This window comes from Anomaloglossus baeobatrachus, assembly GCF_048569485.1.
Source record: "Anomaloglossus baeobatrachus isolate aAnoBae1 chromosome 5 unlocalized genomic scaffold, aAnoBae1.hap1 SUPER_5_unloc_25, whole genome shotgun sequence".
NCBI lineage: Eukaryota > Metazoa > Chordata > Amphibia > Anura > Aromobatidae > Anomaloglossus > Anomaloglossus baeobatrachus.
This window is the reverse complement of record NW_027441801.1, coordinates 29749-50070: the sequence shown is the minus strand read 5'-3', so window position 1 is coordinate 50070 and position 20322 is coordinate 29749. Positions and strand designations below refer to the sequence as shown.

Sequence of the window (20322 nt, the reverse complement as noted above, 5' to 3'; positions counted from 1 at the left end):
CCACTGAAACCAACAATTGCACATACAGGGGAATCTGGCTTTAAATGTAGATCAACATTTGTTACGCTCAATTGCGCACCTGTATCAAGGAGAAACATTACTTCCTGGCCATTAAGATCTACCTTTAAAAATGGTCGACCACAGCTATCCATTGAAACTCGAGTGACAAATTCCAGTGGATGAAGTCTGGGGACAGGCTTTGCTAGTCAGGAAGATGGAGAAGGTAGAAGAGCAGCAGGTGTCTTGTTCCTTGCATCTAACTCCTTTATGGTCATTTCCCTAATTTGTTTGGTCAGTGGTACATATGGTGATTGGTTATTCCTGTAGTCAGTATGAGTGGGTGTGTATGAAGGAGGCGCTGAAGATGGGGGAGGTGCGCTTGATGTATTTGGCATCAGTCCATTCTCTTTACCCAGCTTTTCCTCTGCTCCCGCCCTTAGGAATTTCTTACATTCCCACTTAAGATGGCCAGGAATGCTGCAGAAGAAGCAATGAATGTTGCTTTTTTTGCTTGCCCCCCCTGACTGCTTGTTCTTAGAATTCAGTATGGGTCTCTTGTTCTTACTATTTTGTTTTTTCTGTGATACTGATTTGTCATCATTTGTCTCCTTTATTTTTGACTTTACCTGATTTTGCTTCATTTGTCTCCGTATTCTATCAATAAATGTCGTGGCCTCCTGTAGATTGTCCATCCTAGAAGCAATTTCGAATGAAGCAGGGTCAAAATTTTAAAAATTTTTTAACAAAAGCTTTGACCATGGAAGTCGGTTCTTGTTCAGATCCGATTTCCAATATCATTCGGTAAGCTTGTTCGAATTTGACAAAAAAAACGAAAGGGTTCTCTTGTATGTGTGTTTTAAGATTTTCTAAAATTTCAACAGTTGGGGTACATTCTCCTGTTGTGAATAGAATTAACTGTTTCAGCCTATCTTCCTTTGTATCATGGATCAGGTCATTGTGTTCATTTGTCCTAGGTGTGGCTTGTAACCTTTTTGTCATATCAGAGGGAAGCCATACCCTAAATATTTTATTCCTTTGATCGTCCGTAAGATTGTATTTATCTGCGTTTGATTAAAAAATGTCCGCATTATGGAACGCGTCCATTTTATCATCATATTTGGGTATGTCTTTTATGATTTTCATCAATTGGTCATGGATTTTGATATTAAGACGGGCTGCTTTTTCATGTAATTTCTTTTTACGCATTTCTCCCTCATCCAGCTCTTCCTCGACAGTTGTATTTCACTATTCAGGAATATCTGAACCTGAGGCAGGTGATGCTGAGGCATCTTTTTGATTTTGTCGTGTTTTGGCAGACACATGTTTTATATCTTTACGTAATTTTGATATTAAATCTGCTCTAGTTTCCAACTGATCTTCCAAATTTTCAATATGTTCAGCTAATATTGAACAATATGTTGTTTCTGCATCTGATATGTGTATGTCCATTGTATTGGATGTGTCTGTCACCATGCAGATGTTGTGTGTTGGCTGTGCCCCACCCACCATGGAGTTATAGATATAGACCATGCCTAATACATTCTGTACCTTCCTCTGCAATTTTCTCACAGTAAAGATTTTCTTATCTATCTTATTATTCTCAATTTCACATTGACGGTACAGATTTGACCATAATTGAGCATCACTATGCTTATGATCAAATGTATACTCCACATTACTTTTCTTAGAAAAATCATGAATAAAATCCATTTTCTCACCTATATATAAATATATATGTAGATGCGTTTGTCCTGGAATGGGTCCAACCGTCTGTGGGTTGATGGTCTTTTTGTCCTGGAAGGATTCTTCTGGGGATTTCCTGGATTGATGGTCCTGGGTGGATCCTCAGATGTCCATCAGGGCACGACTCATACGACCTTCTTGCGGTGGAATTACGTCAATCCTTGTCACTCTTCTAAGGTTCCGTTTGATTTAGACACAGTGTGGGTCTTTTCCTACAGTCTTTTGAACAAACACGTTACTCCTCCTCACTGGCCCCCCTCTTTGGACAAAAGGTCAGGGAAGTGTAACGGAAGAAAAGTCCCGTAAACCAAAAAACAGCAAGAACTAGCATGAAAGTGAAAATTCACCACGCATGCCAAAACGGGAAAGACACCTGTGCCTCTCAATCAATCAGGCTGAAGCTCGCCAAATGTGGAAAAATTAGGATTGGCGTATATACTTAGCTAGTATAAAATAATTGTTTAGAGAGAAAATGAGGTGCAAAACATATGGGTTTATTTAGAGTTAAAAATCATTACAGAAAAAGAATGCTTGGCTTAATTAAAATTGAGTAATAAGAAGAAAAAGAAAGAGTCCATTTATCTTACATAGCTATGATGTCACGGCAATCTTCCATCAGTCTTTGGTTGAGAATGATGGGGGCATTCTGAACCCATAGAATATGACCCAGCTTATATACTATTTTGCTACAGCGCTACTCACTACACTGACTAAACATGGTTCTGCAGTGTCTTCGGAACCCAATATACACCTCATTTCCATTCTTGGTTTTGCATGATGTAACCATCGAATATGAGTTCTAAGTTGTATGTATATGTCATGCGCAGAACTTGTTTACCAGAACAAGGGTAGTTAACCTTTAACCTAATGTAATGTATATAAGCTCTTCATGGCTAATTACAGACCATTGCTAAGAGACCAGATGAAGAATAGCACTGGCTGTCAGCCAGTTAGCGATTTATCATGTCAGGTGCTTTGGCTAGAAATTCTTCAAACTCACAAACACACGTCTTAGGGATGAGGGGTCTATACATTCATACAAGCTAAAGGCCTGTATTTAATGAGTTCAAATAATAATTTTTAATAAACTCATTATTTTACAACTGGTCTGATAATATCATTATTCCCTTTTTGAGAGTTTAATGCCCTCTTTTCAGATCTGGATAAGTTATAAGGAATATTTCCGCATCGGGTTTTTAACAGGTTGAAATCCTGAAGCACCATTTTACAGAATGTGTGTAAATTGTGTCCTTTACTTTCCGTAGGATAAAAGTGAGAGGTCCTTCTAAGGTCAGTGTGTAAGAATTGATCGGTGACCGAATCACCTGAAAGTGCACTATTGGATGTCTCCCTACCCGCCATAATGGTATAGTGTCTCTACAGAGTCAATTTTCTAATAAATGTCTGTAGATCGGTAAATAAATCAAATTATTTTTTATTAAAAGTGGGACAAAAAGAAAGGCCCTTATTAAGTAAAGACATTTCAGCAGTAGTAGGTGTATAATCTGAAAGATGAAATATATTATTTGTCTTATTTAAGCATAATATAATGCAGCCACTGGTATGGTATATCAATGTGAAAGACCTGAAATACAGCAATAATACCTAAAATATAACTTTTAATGATTCCTCTAAAAATAGGGAAGGATCACCTTGCCTATGCATAAAAAAATCAATGCAGGGAATAAATCAACTGCTGGAATTCTTCCAACTTCAAGGGGAAACCAGCAGACCCTGTGAAGTAGCAAGCACACCTTAAATACAATTGGTGTATAAGCAAATATGACTAATCAACCGGATGTGCAGTTTACATGAGACAGCTGCTTATTCACACTCTGTTGATATCACTAGCAGCAGCGTCATCCATCAAATTATTAACCACCAGTTAAATAATAGCAAGAAGTCCTGATTAGACCCCAGCTACCAGTGCAATTAAAGATTATTTCACAACCGGTTGATATTGAAAAACAATAACCAGGGATGCAATCTCCATAGGTTAACCTGATGCTCTCTATCAGGGAACAATCTCACCCAAATCCTGGTGTCTTGTTTCCCAGAGGGTCAGTGTGTCATCATATTCGGCGTAATCCAAAAGACCTTTATCAAGCCGGTCTAGGACCCCTTATGAATAGACCCACTTCTCCTCTCCCAGACTCTCCTCCTCCCGACGCGTTTCCTGTGTGTCATTCATCAGGGGAGCATTAAGGAGTAGACCTAAACTGGGTTAATCAGGCGGTCACAGCGCTGGTCCTGTATGCTGTGCCATGCCAATATGATGACACACTGACCCTCTGGGAAACAAGACACCAGGATTTGGGTGAGATTGTTCCCTGATAGAGAGCATCAGGTTAACCTATGGAGATTGCATCCCTGGTTATTGTTTTTCAATATCAACCGGTTGTGAAATAATCTTTAATTGCACTGGTAGCTGGGGTCTAATCAGGACTTCTTGCTATTATTTAACTGGTGGTTAATAATTTGATGGATGACGCTGCTGCTAGTGATATCAACAGAGTGTGAATAAGCAGCTGTGTCATGTAAACTGCACATCCGGTTGATTAGTCATATTTGCTTATACACCAATTGTATTTAAGGTGTGCTTGCTACTTCACAGGGTCTGCTGGTTTCCCCTTGAAGTTGGAAGAATTCCAGCAGTTGATTTTTTCCCTGCATTGATTTTTTATGCATTTGTCTTATTTAAGCATACAGCAGATGAACTTTTTCCCATTTTTATCTTTGTTTTGGCTCCAGCTCTGGTCCCTCTGTAACGCTTTTTCTTTTTACCGACTTTGGAGTTAGATAATTGGTTATCCCATTGTTCTGACCGGGGGTGGCCTTGGGTAAAAAAAGCACCAATGTTGCAGCATTAGTGGAATTATCAATAGTGATAAGTTTATTATGATCAGGTAGTGTAGAGGATGAACCAGGGGTTGCAGTAAAATCCTCTGTATTATGAATGGTGAGATCAAGCAAATCAAATGAAGTATTGCTACATGTATTAGATACTAGAGGGTTAATATTTCTATCAGACGCCAGAGGCTTAAGGGGGCTTTACACGCACCGACATCGCTAGCGCTGTCGCTCGTGAAAGCACCCGCCCCTGTCGTTTGTGCGTCACGGGCAAATTGCTGCCCGTGGCGCACAATATCGCTAGGCCCCATCACACATAGTTACCTTCCTAGCGACGTCGCTGTGGGCGGCAAACAACCTCTTCGTTACGGGGGAAGTTCGTGCGCCGTCATAGCGACGTCACACAGTGGCCGACCAATAGAAGTGGAGGGGCGGAGAACAGCCGCATTAACGACATGCCCACCTTGTTGCCGGAGGACGCAGGTAAGCTGTTGTTTGTTGTTCCCGGGGTGTCACACGTAGCGATGTGTGCTGCCTCAGGAACGACGAACAAGTTACGTCCATAAAGACCAATGAGATTTTGGAAATGAACGATCAATGATAAGGTGAGTATTTTTGATCGTTAACACTCGCTCGGAGCTGTGAAACGCAACGACGTCGCTAACGATGCTGGATATGCGTCCCGAATTCCGTGACCCCGACGACATATCGTTAGATATGTCGTTGCGTGTAACGGGGCCTTTAGATACAGAGTCAACTATTCCAATCTCCTTAAAGGAGCTGGAATTAGCTGCCATCAAAGAAACCACAGATCTCTTGCCTCAATTTATCGATTCGCGTCTGAATGATAGCCAAATCCTGTTCTTTATCAGTGTTTAATTTGTCTGAATTGGTATCAAAAACCTTATTACCATCCAAGGACAGAGTATTTGTCCCCATAAGCGTTGTATTAGTAGTGATAGGAGCAATAGAAGAAGAAATGTGTATTTTATTAACCTCAATAGAAGGAAGAAGATATGAGTGTTTCTCATGGACTGTAGGGGGGTAGTTAGTGGTCCGAACAGGAGGGATCGCTTGGTCAATGTTTTGTGAACTATTGTCTTTAACACTGACTAGTATTGGAGATGACACACTATGATCCGTAGAATGTGATCTAATGCTACTGAACTGCTGAAACCTAGTCTTCTTATATCTACTGTTGGTGAAACCCCTTGTGTGGTTAGAACCACTCATGGTGGAGCCTTTTCACACAGGCTTCTCCCCTGTGTGAATTTTGTGATGTCTAACAAGGTCTGATTTCCGAATAAAACATTTTCCACACTCTGAACATGAAAATGGCTTGTCCCCGGTGTGAAATTTTTGATGCTCAACAAGTTCTGATTTCCGAATAAAACATTTCCCACACTCTGAACATGAAAATGGTTTCTCCCCTATGTGAGATCTTTGATGCCAAACAAGTTCTTTTTTCTGAATAAAACATTTCCCACACTCTGAACATGAAAATGGCTTCTCCCCTGTGTGAATTTTCTGATGTCTAACAAGTTCTGATTTCCGAATAAAACATTTGCCACACTCTGAACATGAAAATGGCTTCTCCCCTGTGTGAGATCTTTGATGCCAAACAAGTTCTTTTTTCTGAATAAAACATTTCCCACACTCTGAACATGAAAATGGCTTCTCCCCTGTGTGAATTTTGTAATGTCTAAGAAGGTCTGATTTCTGAATAAAACATTTTCCACACTCTGAACATGAAAATGGCTTGTCCCCGATGTGAAATCTTTGATGTCCAACAAGTTCTTTTTTCTGAATAAAACATTTCCCACACTCTGAACATGAAAATGGCTTCTCCCGTGTGTGAATTTTCTGATGTGTAACAAGGTTTGATTTCTGAATAAAACATTTCCCACACACTGAACATGAAAATGACTTCTCCCCGGAGTGAGATCTTTGATGCCCAACAAGTTTTGATTTCTGAATAAAACATTTCCCATATTCTGAACATGAATATGGCTTCTCCCCAGTGAGAGTTTTTTGATGATTGGAATTTTGGTCTTGTTTGAAAAGATCAGATGACAGAGCTTTCCGAAGAAGGACTGGAGGTATATTTGGGACAACATCATGTTCTTCATATGTATTATGTGTGATACTGTCATTATCGGTTATAAATTCTGAAGATATTAGAGATCCATCTGAACTCCCAATACAGTCATGTGCTAAAAATAAACAGAATGTTATTTTTTAATCATATTATCTTGAAAGTTAATTTATTTTTTTTAAACCATAACATCAGAAATTAAATTAGGGAAAAAATGTATTCTTAATCTGTTGGCCAATTTTGACATCTGTTACTTCTTCGTTAATTCAGATCTCCCATTCCTAGCACCAGTTCTCTGGAATGTGCTACAGTAAATAATCTGACTGATTGTCACAATGTGACTGCAGGATAATGAGGGACAGGGGGCTCCTATACTGTCCCTCACGCTAGAGGACCCTAAGCTATTCCTAACCTCTGGATTACCCCTGAAGATGGAGATGCTTGAGTCTCGTGCCTTACTATTCTGCTGATGAGATCTAATCTGTAATCCGAAAAACCACAAAGAACTATATCAAAAAAACACCAAAAAGGAGCCAAGACAAATGATATGTGCACACACAGAATGTGGTGAGCCTTCCTCATAAAGATGGCTGCAGCCGAGGTGCAAGATGCTGATGTCACAGCCACTCAACCTCCACACTAGGGGGGAGGGGCGGCTGCTTAGCATAAGACATGCACACTAATAAGGCTTGCACTGGGAGCCCATCATATAATGAGTGAAATGCACAGTGTCTGAACTGTGACCTATAAATGACGCCAGAAACCCAGGTCAGGCGGGCAAAACAGCACTATATAGGTGCATCTCGCACGGATACACGAGACGCACAGTGTCTGAATAATGGCCTATAAATGACGCACAACACCAGGTCCAGGCGGGTCAGTTAGCACTATGAGTACATAACACATGACAGGCTCACCATTTAACCACCTGAATTCAAAAGGTCCACACACATCCTGCAAAAATGGATAAAATGTGCCATACCTCAAATAGTGAGATATTAGTTTATATTTTGGCCCAAAATATGTAAGCTCGCAATCCGTTCGTCAAGGATTCTCACACTTGCGAGTCCCTACACTGAATTAGTTAGAAAAACCACAAAGAACTATATCAAAAAAACACCAAAAAGGAGCCAAGACAAATGATATGTGCACACACAGAATGTGGTGAGCCTTCCTCATAAAGATGGCTGCAGCCGAGGTGCAAGATGCTGATGTCACAGCCACTCAACCTCCACACTAGGGGGGAGGGGCGGCTGCTTAGCATAAGACATGCACACTAATAAGGCTTGCACTGGGAGCCCATCATATAATGAGTGAAATGCACAGTGTCTGAACTGTGACCTATAAATGACGCCAGAAACCCAGGTCAGGCGGGCAAAACAGCACCTCGGCTGCAGCCATCTTTATGAGGAAGGCTCACCACATTCTGTGTGTGCACATATCATTTGTCTTGGCTCCTTTTTGGTGTTTTTTTGATATAGTTCTTTGTGGTTTTTCTAACTAATTCAGTGTAGGGACTCGCAAGTGTGAGAATCCTTGACGAACGGATTGCGAGCTTACATATTTTGGGCCAAAATATAAACTAATATCTCACTATTTGAGGTATGGCACATTTTATCCATTTTTGCAGGATGTGTGTGGACCTTTTGAATTCAGGTGGTTAAATGGTGAGCCTGTCATGTGTTATGTACTCATAATGCTAACTGACCCGCCTGGACCTGGTGTTGTGCGTCATTTATAGGCCATTATTCAGACACTGTGCGTCTCGTGTATCCGTGCGAGATGCACCTATATAGTGCTGTTTTGCCCGCCTGACCTGGGTTTCTGGCGTCATTTATAGGTCACAGTTCAGACACTGTGCATTTCACTCATTATATGATGGGCTCCCAGTGCAAGCCTTATTAGTGTGCATGTCTTATGCTAAGCAGCCGCCCCTCCCCCCTAGTGTGGAGGTTGAGTGGCTGTGACATCAGCATCTTGCACCTCGGCTGCAGCCATCTTTATGAGGAAGGCTCACCACATTCTGTGTGTGCACATATCATTTGTCTTGGCTCCTTTTTGGTGTTTTTTCTAATCTGTAATCCCCAGAGGAAGGAAGGGGCAGAAATATGCTGGAAACAGAATAAGACAGATGGGAAACACAGATTAAGACAGATGAAACACATCGCAAACTCACAGAAACAAACAGTGAAAGACTAAGGAGAAAAGAAACAGCAGGAAAGCAGCAATAAAAAGACAACAAGGGTTAACACCACAACAGCTCACAGTAATAATGCACAACAACCACCCGTAAGTCTGGATCACAACACCTGACCAGACCAGTATAGGTAAGCTATAGCTGGCATTAAAGGGGTGGTTCACCCATTTTTTTTATTTTCTGTAGGAGTTATACTTGCCATTCTAGGCGTCTTCTCCATTGGCTTGTATTTCCATTTCTGGCACTGAGCGGCGCTATGCTGCACGCTCAGTGCCTGTCACATGACCCCCTGGAGCTGTGGCCGCTGGCATCCTCTGACGTCCCGGCATTTCCGGGCTCTCAAACAAGACGGGTACGTCACAGGATGCCGGCGCCACTCAGATTGAGTGACAGGGCTGTGGGCGGTGACTACCGCACGTCACAGCTCAGCATCGAGGGGAGGATCCGGAGGACGTCAGTGTGGAGCCGGAAGCGTCCTGCAGATGGTGAGGCATGGGGCGCCAGTGTGCAGTACAGGGGGGGGGGTTCAGCTGAATCCCCCCCTGCACGTAAGTATGTGATCACACTGTCCACCCGCCCGCTCTGCTGCGATGTCAGGAGAGCGGCCGGTGTCGGGCAGTGTGATCTTCTGCTCCTCCCAGCAGCAAGACACTGACAGGCATGTCACCGCTGTGCTCTGCCATCTGTCCTGCTGCATGGGACCAACTGTCTGCACACTGTCACCTGCACCACAAGTCACAGAGTGGAGACAGTTGGTGACAGAGCACCTCTGCCCCCCCCCCCCTTCTTTCCCCACTCTCTTCTTCCCCCCCTCTCTCTCCTCCCCCGCTCGCTCTATTCTCCCCCCCCTCTCTCTCTCTATTCTCCCCCCCTCTCTCTCTCTTCTCCCCCCTCTCTCTCTCTTCCCCCTCTCTCTTCTCCCCCCCTCTCCTCCCCCCCTCTCTCTCTCTCCTCCCCCCCTCTCTCTCTTCTCCCCCCCTCTCTCTATTCCCCCCCCGCTCGCTCTATTCCCCCCCCTCACGCTCTATTCTCCCCCCCTCACGCTCTATTCTCCCCCCCTCATGCTCTATTCTCCCCCCCCTCTCGCTCTCTTCTCCCCCCCCTCTCGCTCTCTTCTCCCCCCCCTCTCGCTCTCTTCTCCCCCCCCTCTCGCTCTCTTCTCCCCCCCTCTCTCTCTCTTCTCCCCCCCCTCTCGCTCTCTTCTCCCCCCCTCTCTCTCTCTTCTCCCCCCCTCTCTCTCTTCTCCCCCCCCTCTCTCTCTTCTCCCCCCCCCTCTCTCTCTTCTCCCCCCCTCTCTCTCCTCCCCCCCTCTCTCTCTCCTCCCCCCTCTCTCTCTTCTCCCCCACTCTTCTCCCCCCCGCTCGCTCTCTTCCCCCCCTCTCTCTTCTCCCCCCCGTCCGCTCTCTTCTCCCCCCCCTCTCTCTCTTCTCCCCCCCTCTCTCTCCCCCCCTCTCTCTCCCCCCCTCTCTATTCTCCCCCCCCTCGCTCTCTTCTCCCCCCCCGCTCTCTTCTCCCCCCCGCTCTCTTCTCCCCCCCTCGCTCTCTTCTCCCCCCCCTCTCTCTCTTCTCCCCCCCCTCTCTCTTCTCCCCCCCCTCTCTCTCTTCTCCCCCCCCTCTCTCTCTTCTCCCCTCCCTCTCTCTCTTCTCCCCTCCCTCTCCCTCTTCTCCCCTCCTTTCTCTCTTCTCCCCCCTCTCTCTCTTCTCCCCCCCCTCTCTCTCTTCTCCCCCCCGTCCGCTCTCTTCTCCCCCCCCTCTCTCTCTTCTCCCCCCCTCTCTCTCCCCCCCTCTCTCTCCCCCCCTCTCTATTCTCCCCCCCCTCGCTCTCTTCTCCCCCCCCGCTCTCTTCTCCCCCCCGCTCTCTTCTCCCCCCCCTCTCTCTCTTCTCCCCCCCCTCTCTCTTCTCCCCCCCCTCTCTCTCTTCTCCCCCCCCTCTCTCTCTTCTCCCCTCCCTCTCTCTCTTCTCCCCTCCCTCTCCCTCTTCTCCCCTCCTTTCTCTCTTCTCCCCCCTCTCTCTCTTCTCCCCCCCCTCTCTCTCTTCTCCCCCCTCTCTCTCTTCCCCCCCCCTCTCTCTCTTCTCCCCCCCCTCGCTCTCTTCCCCCCCCTCTCTCTTCTCCCCCCCCTCGCTCTCTTCTCCCCCCCCTCGCTCTCTTCCCCCCCCTCTCTCTTCTCCCCCCCCTCGCTCTCTTCTCCCCCCCCGCTCTCTTCTCCCCCCCCGCTCTCTTCTCCCCCCCGCTCTCTTCTCCCCCCCGCTCTCTTCTCCCCCCCTCGCTCTCTTCTCCCCCCCCGCTCTCTTCTCCCCCCCTCTCTCTCTTCTCCCCCCCCTCTCTCTCTTCTCCCCCCCTCTCTCTCTTCTCCCCTCCCTCTCTCTCTTCTCCCCCCTCTCTCTCTTCCCCCCCCTCTCTCTCTTCTCCCCCCCCTCTCTCTCTCCCCCCCCCCCCTCTCTCTCTTCCCCCCCCTCTCTCTCTTTCCCCCCCTCTCTTCTCCCCCCCGCTCGCTCTCTTTCTCCCCCCCCGCTCGCTCTCTTTTCCTCGCTCTCTCCTGGCATGGTCAGTACAGAAATCTCTCCATCGTGGAGGGGTGAGAGGGAGTAATAAACATGGAGTCCCTACTGTGTCTGTGTATTTATTTCTAATAAAGTATTTTTCTCTGTGTGATGTCTTTTTTTTTTTTTTTTAAACCCTTTGTTGGAGATTCTTAATGGCCAGGTTAAACTTGGCCTGACATTAAGAATCTCGGGCTTTATACCAGCTGGTAAAACATAGCTGGTATTAACCCCTTATTACCCAGCGTGCCACCTGCCACCAGGGCCACTGGAAGAGTTGGATACAGCGCCAGAAGATGGCGCTTCTATGAAAGCGCCATTTTCCGGGGCAGCTGTGGACTGCAATTCGCAGTGGGGGGCCCAGAAAGTTTGGGCACCCTGCACTGTGGATTCCAATCCCCAGCTGCCTAGTTGTACCTGGCTGGACTCAAAAATTTGGTGAAGCCCACATCATTTTTTTTTATTTTTTTTTTAATTATTTCATGAAATTAATGAAAAAAAAAGGGCTTCTCTATATTTTTGGTTCCCAGCCGGGTACAACTAGGCAGCTGGGGGTTGGGGGCAGCCCGTAGCTGCCTGCTGTACCTGGCTAGCATACAAAAATATGGCGAAGCCCACGTCATTTTCTTAAAAACGTTTTCAGGGAAAAACCTTTATAAAAAAAAAAAAATGCTTCCCTGCATTTCTATTGCCAGTGAAAGTAACACCAAGCAGCGGGGGCTAGCAGCCAGTAGCTGCTTTGGTTACCCTTAGCAATAGAAAATGCAGCGGGAGCCCACAAACAATGTGATTTTTTTGTTTTTTTATTTTTAATGAATTTTTTTTAAAAAAAATCGGCATGGGCTTCGCCCATCGAACACCAGAGCATTTTACTTCTCATTCATCCCAAGTAATCAGATGACTCCAGTGTCGGCCGATTACTTGTTCTGTGTCCCCCTGCATCCATCGCAGCGTCTACGGGCTGTGAGGTCAGCGGAGTGGAGACAGTGACATGCTCTGCTCTGACACTTAGTGTGCTGCATGTCACTATCTTTCTCCACTCTGGTACTTGTTGTGCAGGTGACCGGATGCTACATGTCACTAACTGTCTCCACTATGGGACTTGTTGTGCAGGTGAGAGTGTATACAGTTGGTACTATGCAGCAGAAATCACAGAGTGGGGCAGTTAGTGACATGTATCATCCGGTCACCTGCACAACAAGTCCCAGAGTGGATACAGTGACATGCAGCACACTATGTGTCAGAGCAGAGCATGTCACCAACTTGCTCTGCTCTGTCACCTGCGGTGCTGCATGTCATGTTTTTGCCGCGATTTGGTGCCTTTTTTGCTGCGTTTTTGCTCACTGCGTTTTTAATCAGTGCACAATGCCATTAAAGATTGTTGATGAAAAAAAAAAAAAAAAAAAGGTCTGATGTCATTTCCTTATTCAAAATGTTCATTGTATGCAGGAGAGCAGACAGCAGCTGCAGAACTACAAGGCTCAGGATCCTCCATTCACTAGTGTATGCAGGAGAGCAGACAGCAGCTGCAGAACTACAAGGCTCAGCATCCTCCATCCAGGACTGTATGCAGTTTTTTACCCAAAAAGAAAAAAAAATGACATGGGCTTCGCCATATTTTTGTATGCTAGCCGGGTACAGCAGGCAGGTACGGGCTGCCCCCAACCCCCAGCTGCCTATTTGTACCCGGCTGGGAACCAAAAATATAGAGAAGCCCTTTTTTTTTTTAATTATTTCATGAATTTCATGAAATAATTTAAAAAAAAAAAAATGACGTGGGCTTCGCCTAATTTTAGTGTCCAGCCGGGTACAACTAGGCAGCTGGGGATTGGAATCCACAGTGAAGGGTGCCCAAGCTTTCTGGGCACCCCCACTGCGAATTGCAGTCCACAGCCACCCCAGAAAATGGCGCTTTCATAGAAGCGCCATCTTCTGGAGCTGTATCCAACTCTTCCAGCTGCCCTGATGCCGGGTGGCTAGCTAGGTAATAATGGAGTTAGGGCTAGCTGTATATTATCAGCTAGCCCTAAGCCCGAGATTCATGGTGTCACGCCAATATTAGACATGGCCACCATGAATTTCTAGTAATGATAAAAAAAAAAAAAACACAACACACAGAAAAATATTTTTATTAGAAATAAAACACAACACAATTAGTGACTCCATCTTTATTGAAATAAACCCCCCTCCGCAGTAATCCTGGGTTAAGGGTCCCGCGCCGTCCAATCCGGATCCAATATCATCTGATCGGTTTGCTGGAAGGCAAAGCGATCAGATGATGTGTCAGGTTAAACTACGTGAATCACATCACACATCAGCTGATTGTATAAAAGCCGATTATACAATCAGCTGAAGCATCAGTGCAAAAAACTGCAGCGGAGTCTGATCCTGGCCCATCACTGCAGGAGCTGCCGGTAATCAGCTGATGAAGTCCCCTGACGGCAGGATCAGCTGATAGCCGGCCGAGCGCGAAGAAGCCGGCGACACCACGAGAATCGATCAGCTGATGCGTCAGGTGATCCACCGCCAGGTCCTGCAAGCTTCGTACGTGCCCCGGGGAGACTGCACACAGCCAGAGCGGCGGTACTGGGACAGGAGCTGGGAGCGGGCATGGCACTGGGACCCTGCAGACAGGTGAGTATGACATACACACACACACACACACTGTATATATACACTTACACACTGTATATACACACACACACACTGTATATACGCACACACTGTATATACGCACACACTGTATATACGCACACACACTGTATATACACATACACACTGTATATACGCACACACACTGTATATACACATACACTGTATATACGCGCACACACACTTTCTTCCCCTGGCTGTGTAGAGCTGCTGCTGTCTCTGTATGATTGCTCTCAGTACATCCACAGGGAAGAGGCAGGGAGGAGGGTTTGGGTGGGAGCAGAGTGGGTGTATTAGACACAATGGGTGTGTTAGATAAGCCAGACACCGCCCTAGAGCCACAAAGAATTCTGGGACTTGTAGGAACTGAACACAGGAAGTCAGAGGAGAGATTAACCCCATCAGAGCTGGAGCCAGCAATGAGCATGTGCTGCTAGTGCACAATAAAAGGTAATTTTGCTGAAAAAACATAATAGATGTGTTGAGGGGCACATATTAGCAAGATTTATCAGAAAAAAAAAATCAGTTTTGGTAACTGGACAACTTTTTTAATTAAATAGTCCAGCCAGCATATACAGGAGGGGAGCAAATGATACTTTCTACTCTACAGCATGTGATCAAAGACATTAACAAGCAGCCCCGCAGAGAACAACTCGTTAGCCTGCCTAAGTCTGTGGTTCGACGCCTGCGTCTCCCTGCACTGCTCACAGACATCAGAGAAGTTAACATGCAATGTATAAAGGGGGCTTTACACGCTACGATATCGTTAATGTTTGGTCGTCGGGGTCAAGTTGTTAGTGACGCACATCCGGCGTCATTAACGATATCGCAGCGTGTGACACTGACCAGCGACCTTAAGCGACCTCAAAAATGGTGAAAATCGTTCACCATGGAGAGGTCGTCCCAAACTCAAAAATCGGTAAGGGTTGTTTATCCAGGTTGTTCATCGCTCATGCGGCAGCACACATCGCTATAAGTGACACCACAGGAGCGAGGAACATCTCCTTACCTGCCGCCGGCCACAATGCGGAAGGAAGGAGGTGGGCGGGATGTTACGTCCTGCTCATCTCCGCCCCTCCGCTTTTATTGGCCGGCCGCTTAGTGACGTTGCGGTGACGTCGCTGTGATGCTGAACGTCCCTCCCCCTTGAAGGAGGGATTGTTCGGCAGTCACAGCGACGACGCCGACCAGGTGAGTATGTGTGACGCTGCCGTAGCGATAATGTTCGCTACGGCAGCGATCACAAACAATCGCATGCACGACGGGGGCGGGTACTTACACGTTCGCTATCGTTACAAATTGCTAGCGATATCGCTACCGTGTAAAGCCCCCTTAAGAATCTATAATTTCCATAGATCCTGACGCCGCCATGACAGTTGATAAACCTGCAAAAATCTCCTTGCAACAGTGATCCACAACATAGACATTTTCAAAGAGATTTTTTTTTCGAAAATAAAATAGTTACAGACAGATGCCAGATATTTAACGGGGTTGTCCGGGACAACGATTGTGGCGATGTACACTGGAAAATTACGTCAGGGACTGGAGTGAGATTTTTGGCATAGGGAATGTCCCAGTTTGGTATGAATTAGAGAAACCGTGGCATCACACCCTTGTTCTGGCTGAGCTTTGCTCCTTTTTGGCAAAGCTGATTAAAATTGGCGTGAACACACACACCAGCCTGTCTCCTCTTCACCTTCATACTCCTGCAATTAAGACCTTTGGTCACATGACGTGATGTCGAAAAGGTTTTTAAGCAGTCCTATAATCGGCATACAAACACTGGGGCACCTAGGAGAATGGGAGCCCTGTGAAATTGCCCACTTTGTTCTCCCTTTCCCCTAATGCCAGTCCTGCATGCCAGCCTGTCTTCTTTTCAGTGTGAGCAAGGATGGTTGACCTTAGGGAGATCAACATCCACCACTGCGGAGACACCATCACGTGTTTCTCAACGCAGTGATTCTAGAGCAATGCCCCCTGGGAAATATTGCCAGCGTTGAGAAACATGTGATGGTGTCTCCGCAGGCCTTCTTGCTTTGTCTTCTTTTCAGTTCTTTAGGGGTACTTTGCACACTGCGACATTGCTAGCCGATGCTAGCGATGCCGAGCGCGATAGTACCCACCCCCGTCGCACATGCGATATCTTGTGATAGCTGCGGTAGAGAACATTATTGCTACGGCAGCTTCACACGAACCTACCTGCCCTGCGATGTCGCTCTGGCCGGCAACCCGCCTCTTTCCTAAGGGGTCGGGTCGTGCGGCGTCACAGCGACGTCACACAGCAGGCGGCCAATACAAGCGGAGGGCCGGAGATGAGCGGGACGTAAACATCCTGCCCACCTCCTTCTTTCCACATAGCCGGTGGAGGCAGGTAAGGAGATGTTCCTCACTCCTGCGGCTTCACACAGAGCGATGTGTGCTGCCGCAGGAACAAGGAACAACATCGTATCTCTTATTGGTGCGACATTATGAAAATGTCCGACGCTACACAGATCACCGATTTACGACGCTTTTGCAATCGTTTATCGGCGCATCTAGGCTTTACACGTTGCGACGTCGTTACCGGCACCGCATGTACGTCACTTTCGATTTGACCCCGACGATATCGCAGTAGCGATGTCGCAACGTGCAAAGTACCCCTTAGACTCCTGCAATTAGTAGACCTTTCGTTACATCATGTCACATGAGTTTGAAGTCATCAGACGTCCCAGAATAACACTGATGGGGTTCCTAAGACAGTGGAGTTCCTGAAAAATTGCTCCCAAAGCTGGCCCTGACTGTAACTAGGGTTTATTTTTGGAGTAGGGCTTATTTTTCAAGTATTCTCCACAAATCCCATAAATTCATGCTAGGGCTTATTTTTGGGGTAGGTCTTATTTTCAGGGAAATAGGGTATTCACAAACCCTCTGCAGGTCTTTGAGTTGTCTTCATAACAACATAGAGAAGGTACTAGAAACAAACAGCAGAAGAATCAGAAGCAAAGAAAATACAGCTGAAAAAAAACAGAGCAAAGTCTAAAAATGTAAATACAAAATAAGTGCAGAAAGTACATGAGTAGATATCTCTTACTGGATAGAGCTGGAGGAAACACAACCTGAGGAACATCGGGATCTTGGTTACAGTCCTGTGGGAGAAGAGGACGGGGACATCTCTCTGGTGTTGTCCTCTTACTGGATAGACCTGGAGGAGACACATACAAGGACTGAATTCATTCCTTACATACAGATAATTATAGGCCGTGTGTATTTAGTCCTGTCTATTACCTGGTGATGTGAGAGGCTGGGGAACCTCCATCATGACGTCCTTGTACAGATCTTTGTGTCCTTCTAAATACTCCCACTCCTCCATGGAGAAATAGACGGTAACGTCCTGACACCTCATAGGAACCTGACACATACAATGATACCGTCACCCCCGATCCCTTCATAGCGTTACTGTATAATGTCCCAGCATTCCCAGCAGTGTCACCTCTCCAGTCAGCAGCTCAATCATCTTGTAGGTGAGTTCTAGGATCTTCTGGTCATTGATGTCCCCATGTATCAGGGGGTGAGGTGGAGGCCTTGTGATTGGGCTCAGGGGTCTTCCCCATCCCTCAGACACAGGGGCCTGACAGCGCTCACTAGAGGTCTTCTTCACTACTGTGTAATCCTGGTTATGGAGAGACACAGTAATAAATCTCACTACAGACATTTCCAGAGTCCTCACCTCTCCAGTTCTGTCCATCTGTTATTCCCATAGATAAGAATGATGTAATGTGACGTCATCAGAATCTCTCACCTCTCCAGTAAGCCGGAAGAGGATCTCTAGGGTGAGGTGTAATATCCTCTCCGCCATCTTGTCCCTGTCCATATCCATCCTTCACGAGGCAATCAGGAGAATTCTCTTCTATAGAAGATCTCCACTGAGAGGATCCAATATTGTAAGGACCTGAATGGGGAGAAGATGACGATGTAACATCATAAAGAATCCACTGTAATAATACAATTACTGGAGATAATAAGGGGAAACATATAATGAGAACATTCTGGGGAACATTATACTGTGTGAGGATAGAAAGGGGCCGAGGAGTGAAAGCAGAAAGGGGCCGAGGACTGAGGGCAGAAAGGGGCCGAGGACCAAGGGCAGAAAGGGGCCGAGGACTGAGGGCAGACGGGTTTCCTCACTTCCAGCCTCTCATAGTTGGGGCGTCTGTATCTATGAGAGGAAAAGGAACAAAAACCTCACAATTCATAGAAATCAGCGAGAGAAAAACACCAAGAAAGTCCTTCACGGGGCAATCAGGAGAATTCTCTTATATAGATTAAAACCACTGAGAGGATCTGATATTATAACGACCTGAATGGGAAGGAGATGAGCCCATATGTAAAATACTGCAGATAATAAGGGAGGTAAGATATCACTTGAGTAGGAAAAAAATTCGACATGAAATGTGCTATATAAGTAGTAAAACCGACTGATAAAAGTAGCACATTATTTTTATAGCAATATAAATACAATGAAAAGTGATGAATTATCCATATTGCACCTAGAATGGTATTAATGAAAATGTCGGCTCATCAAGGAAAAAACAAGTCCTCACTCAACTCCATCAACGCAAAAAGAATAATGTTACCGATGTCAGAAAATGGCGACACAAACTGATTTTTTCTACAAAAGTGATTTTTATTCACCACTAGAGATGAGTGAACCTGAAATTCAGTGTCCGGTACAAACTCAGATTGGATGCTTTACATATGCAAACCACTCTCGCAAGTATCGCTGTGCTCGGGTACGCTCGGTGCTCAGCCCGGTGTGAGCCGCCTGCAGTGTTTATCGGCTTGCACTGGGGGTAACAACAGCATGATCGGAAATAGTGTGCACTCCCCCCCAAAAAAAAAAAAATAGAAAAAAAACTAACCAACTCTCCTATGGAAGTGATCTGTTTATTGCTGCATGTGGGTGGAGATGCAAACTGCCCAATTAATGACTTCAAATGAAGTTTAAGTCAAGTTCAGGTCCTAGTTTCACCAAACACATTTAGCAATGTTTAATAAAAACAGACTTCCAGCAACAGTCTCCTTATTAACCTATGGTGGATAAAGGTTTACCTGCCTGTCAAGCTTCACACGCCTCAGGGCTCGTGTAGGGAGGACAGAACAAGGGCTTTATACTCAAAAAAGCCCTAAAAATCCTACTAGGGCTTATTTTCAGGATTTCATGGAAACAGGGTAGAAAAAGCTGATGGTGCTTTCTCCCCCATACACAGAGGATATGTGATCACTGCTGAGTCATTATATCAGCCCCAGTTATAAAAGAAGTAAGATGAAAATAACAAATATTTAAATACAGAACTAACCCCCTCCCCCGAATGTGTGAAATATAGGACGATACCACTGTCAATCCAAATCTTATTAGCTCCAATCAGGTAAAGAAAGCAGCCATATATACAAAATAATCAGTGTTGCATATCAACACTCATTCCTTGGCTCAACTCACTCAACACCCGTCCTTGGCTGCCCAGATGCCTGCCATTGCCTGCTACAAGGATGGCGGTCGTACAGATACACGCCGCAAGCCACAAAGATGCCAACCGCTGGCCACACAGATGCTATATTCAGATTTTAAGAAACACCCCTAATTTTTCTCCCAAAGTTTTGAGAGGAAAAGTGTTTCTTATAATCCGAAAAATACGGTATGTGGTAATAACAGACATTTCCCTTATTTTCCCACCAGTATCGCTCCACATCAGCAATAAAAACTCGATGCTGAAGTTGGTTTCTTATTGGTCAGTTTTTTATTCGGGGCTGAAGTCGGTTTCTTATTTAGATTTTTTTTCAGTTTTTTTTTACAGGTTTAACAACAAATGTAAAACAATCACAATACAGTGTGGAGTCATTAACCCTTTCCGTAACGCCCTTCGATGCCACGTTTTACCATTTTTGTTGGTGCTTTTCAGTGTATTCACATCTTAGCTCCACACTGCAATGTATTATATTGGTTTTATTTTTGTTGCTAAAAACCTGTAAAAAACCCCCCAAAAAACAGAAAAAATAATAAGAATCCAACTTCAGCGTCGTCATAAAAAGCCATTTTTTGTAATTCTGACCAGTCTCACTTTATGAGGTGATAACTTCCTCGGATCCCGGTGATTCTGACATTGTTTTTTCCTCACATATTGTGGTTTAGGGTAGTTATAAATTTACGACAATATTTTTTGCTTGTATTTGTGAAGAAAGTGGAAAATTGATGAAAATTTTGAAAAT

The 20322-nt window shown here is 45.5% G+C and overlaps 1 protein-coding gene across 1 annotated transcript in view; it reads right to left on the bottom strand.

Annotated features, from left to right (window-relative positions):
- The window catches only part of LOC142259082 (uncharacterized), a 118110-nt gene extending 100647 nt beyond the window's left edge, over positions 1-17463 (bottom strand). Inside the window, exons 1-3 of the mRNA XM_075331600.1 lie at positions 17344-17463; positions 17150-17260; positions 5881-6806 (exon numbers count right to left, since the gene is read on the bottom strand). Coding sequence (XP_075187715.1) covers positions 5881-6806; positions 17150-17260; positions 17344-17461 — 1155 coding nt within the window. The 5' untranslated portion in view covers positions 17462-17463. The remainder of the gene's footprint in view (positions 1-5880; positions 6807-17149; positions 17261-17343) is intronic.
- Positions 17464-20322: the final 2859 nt, after the last annotated feature.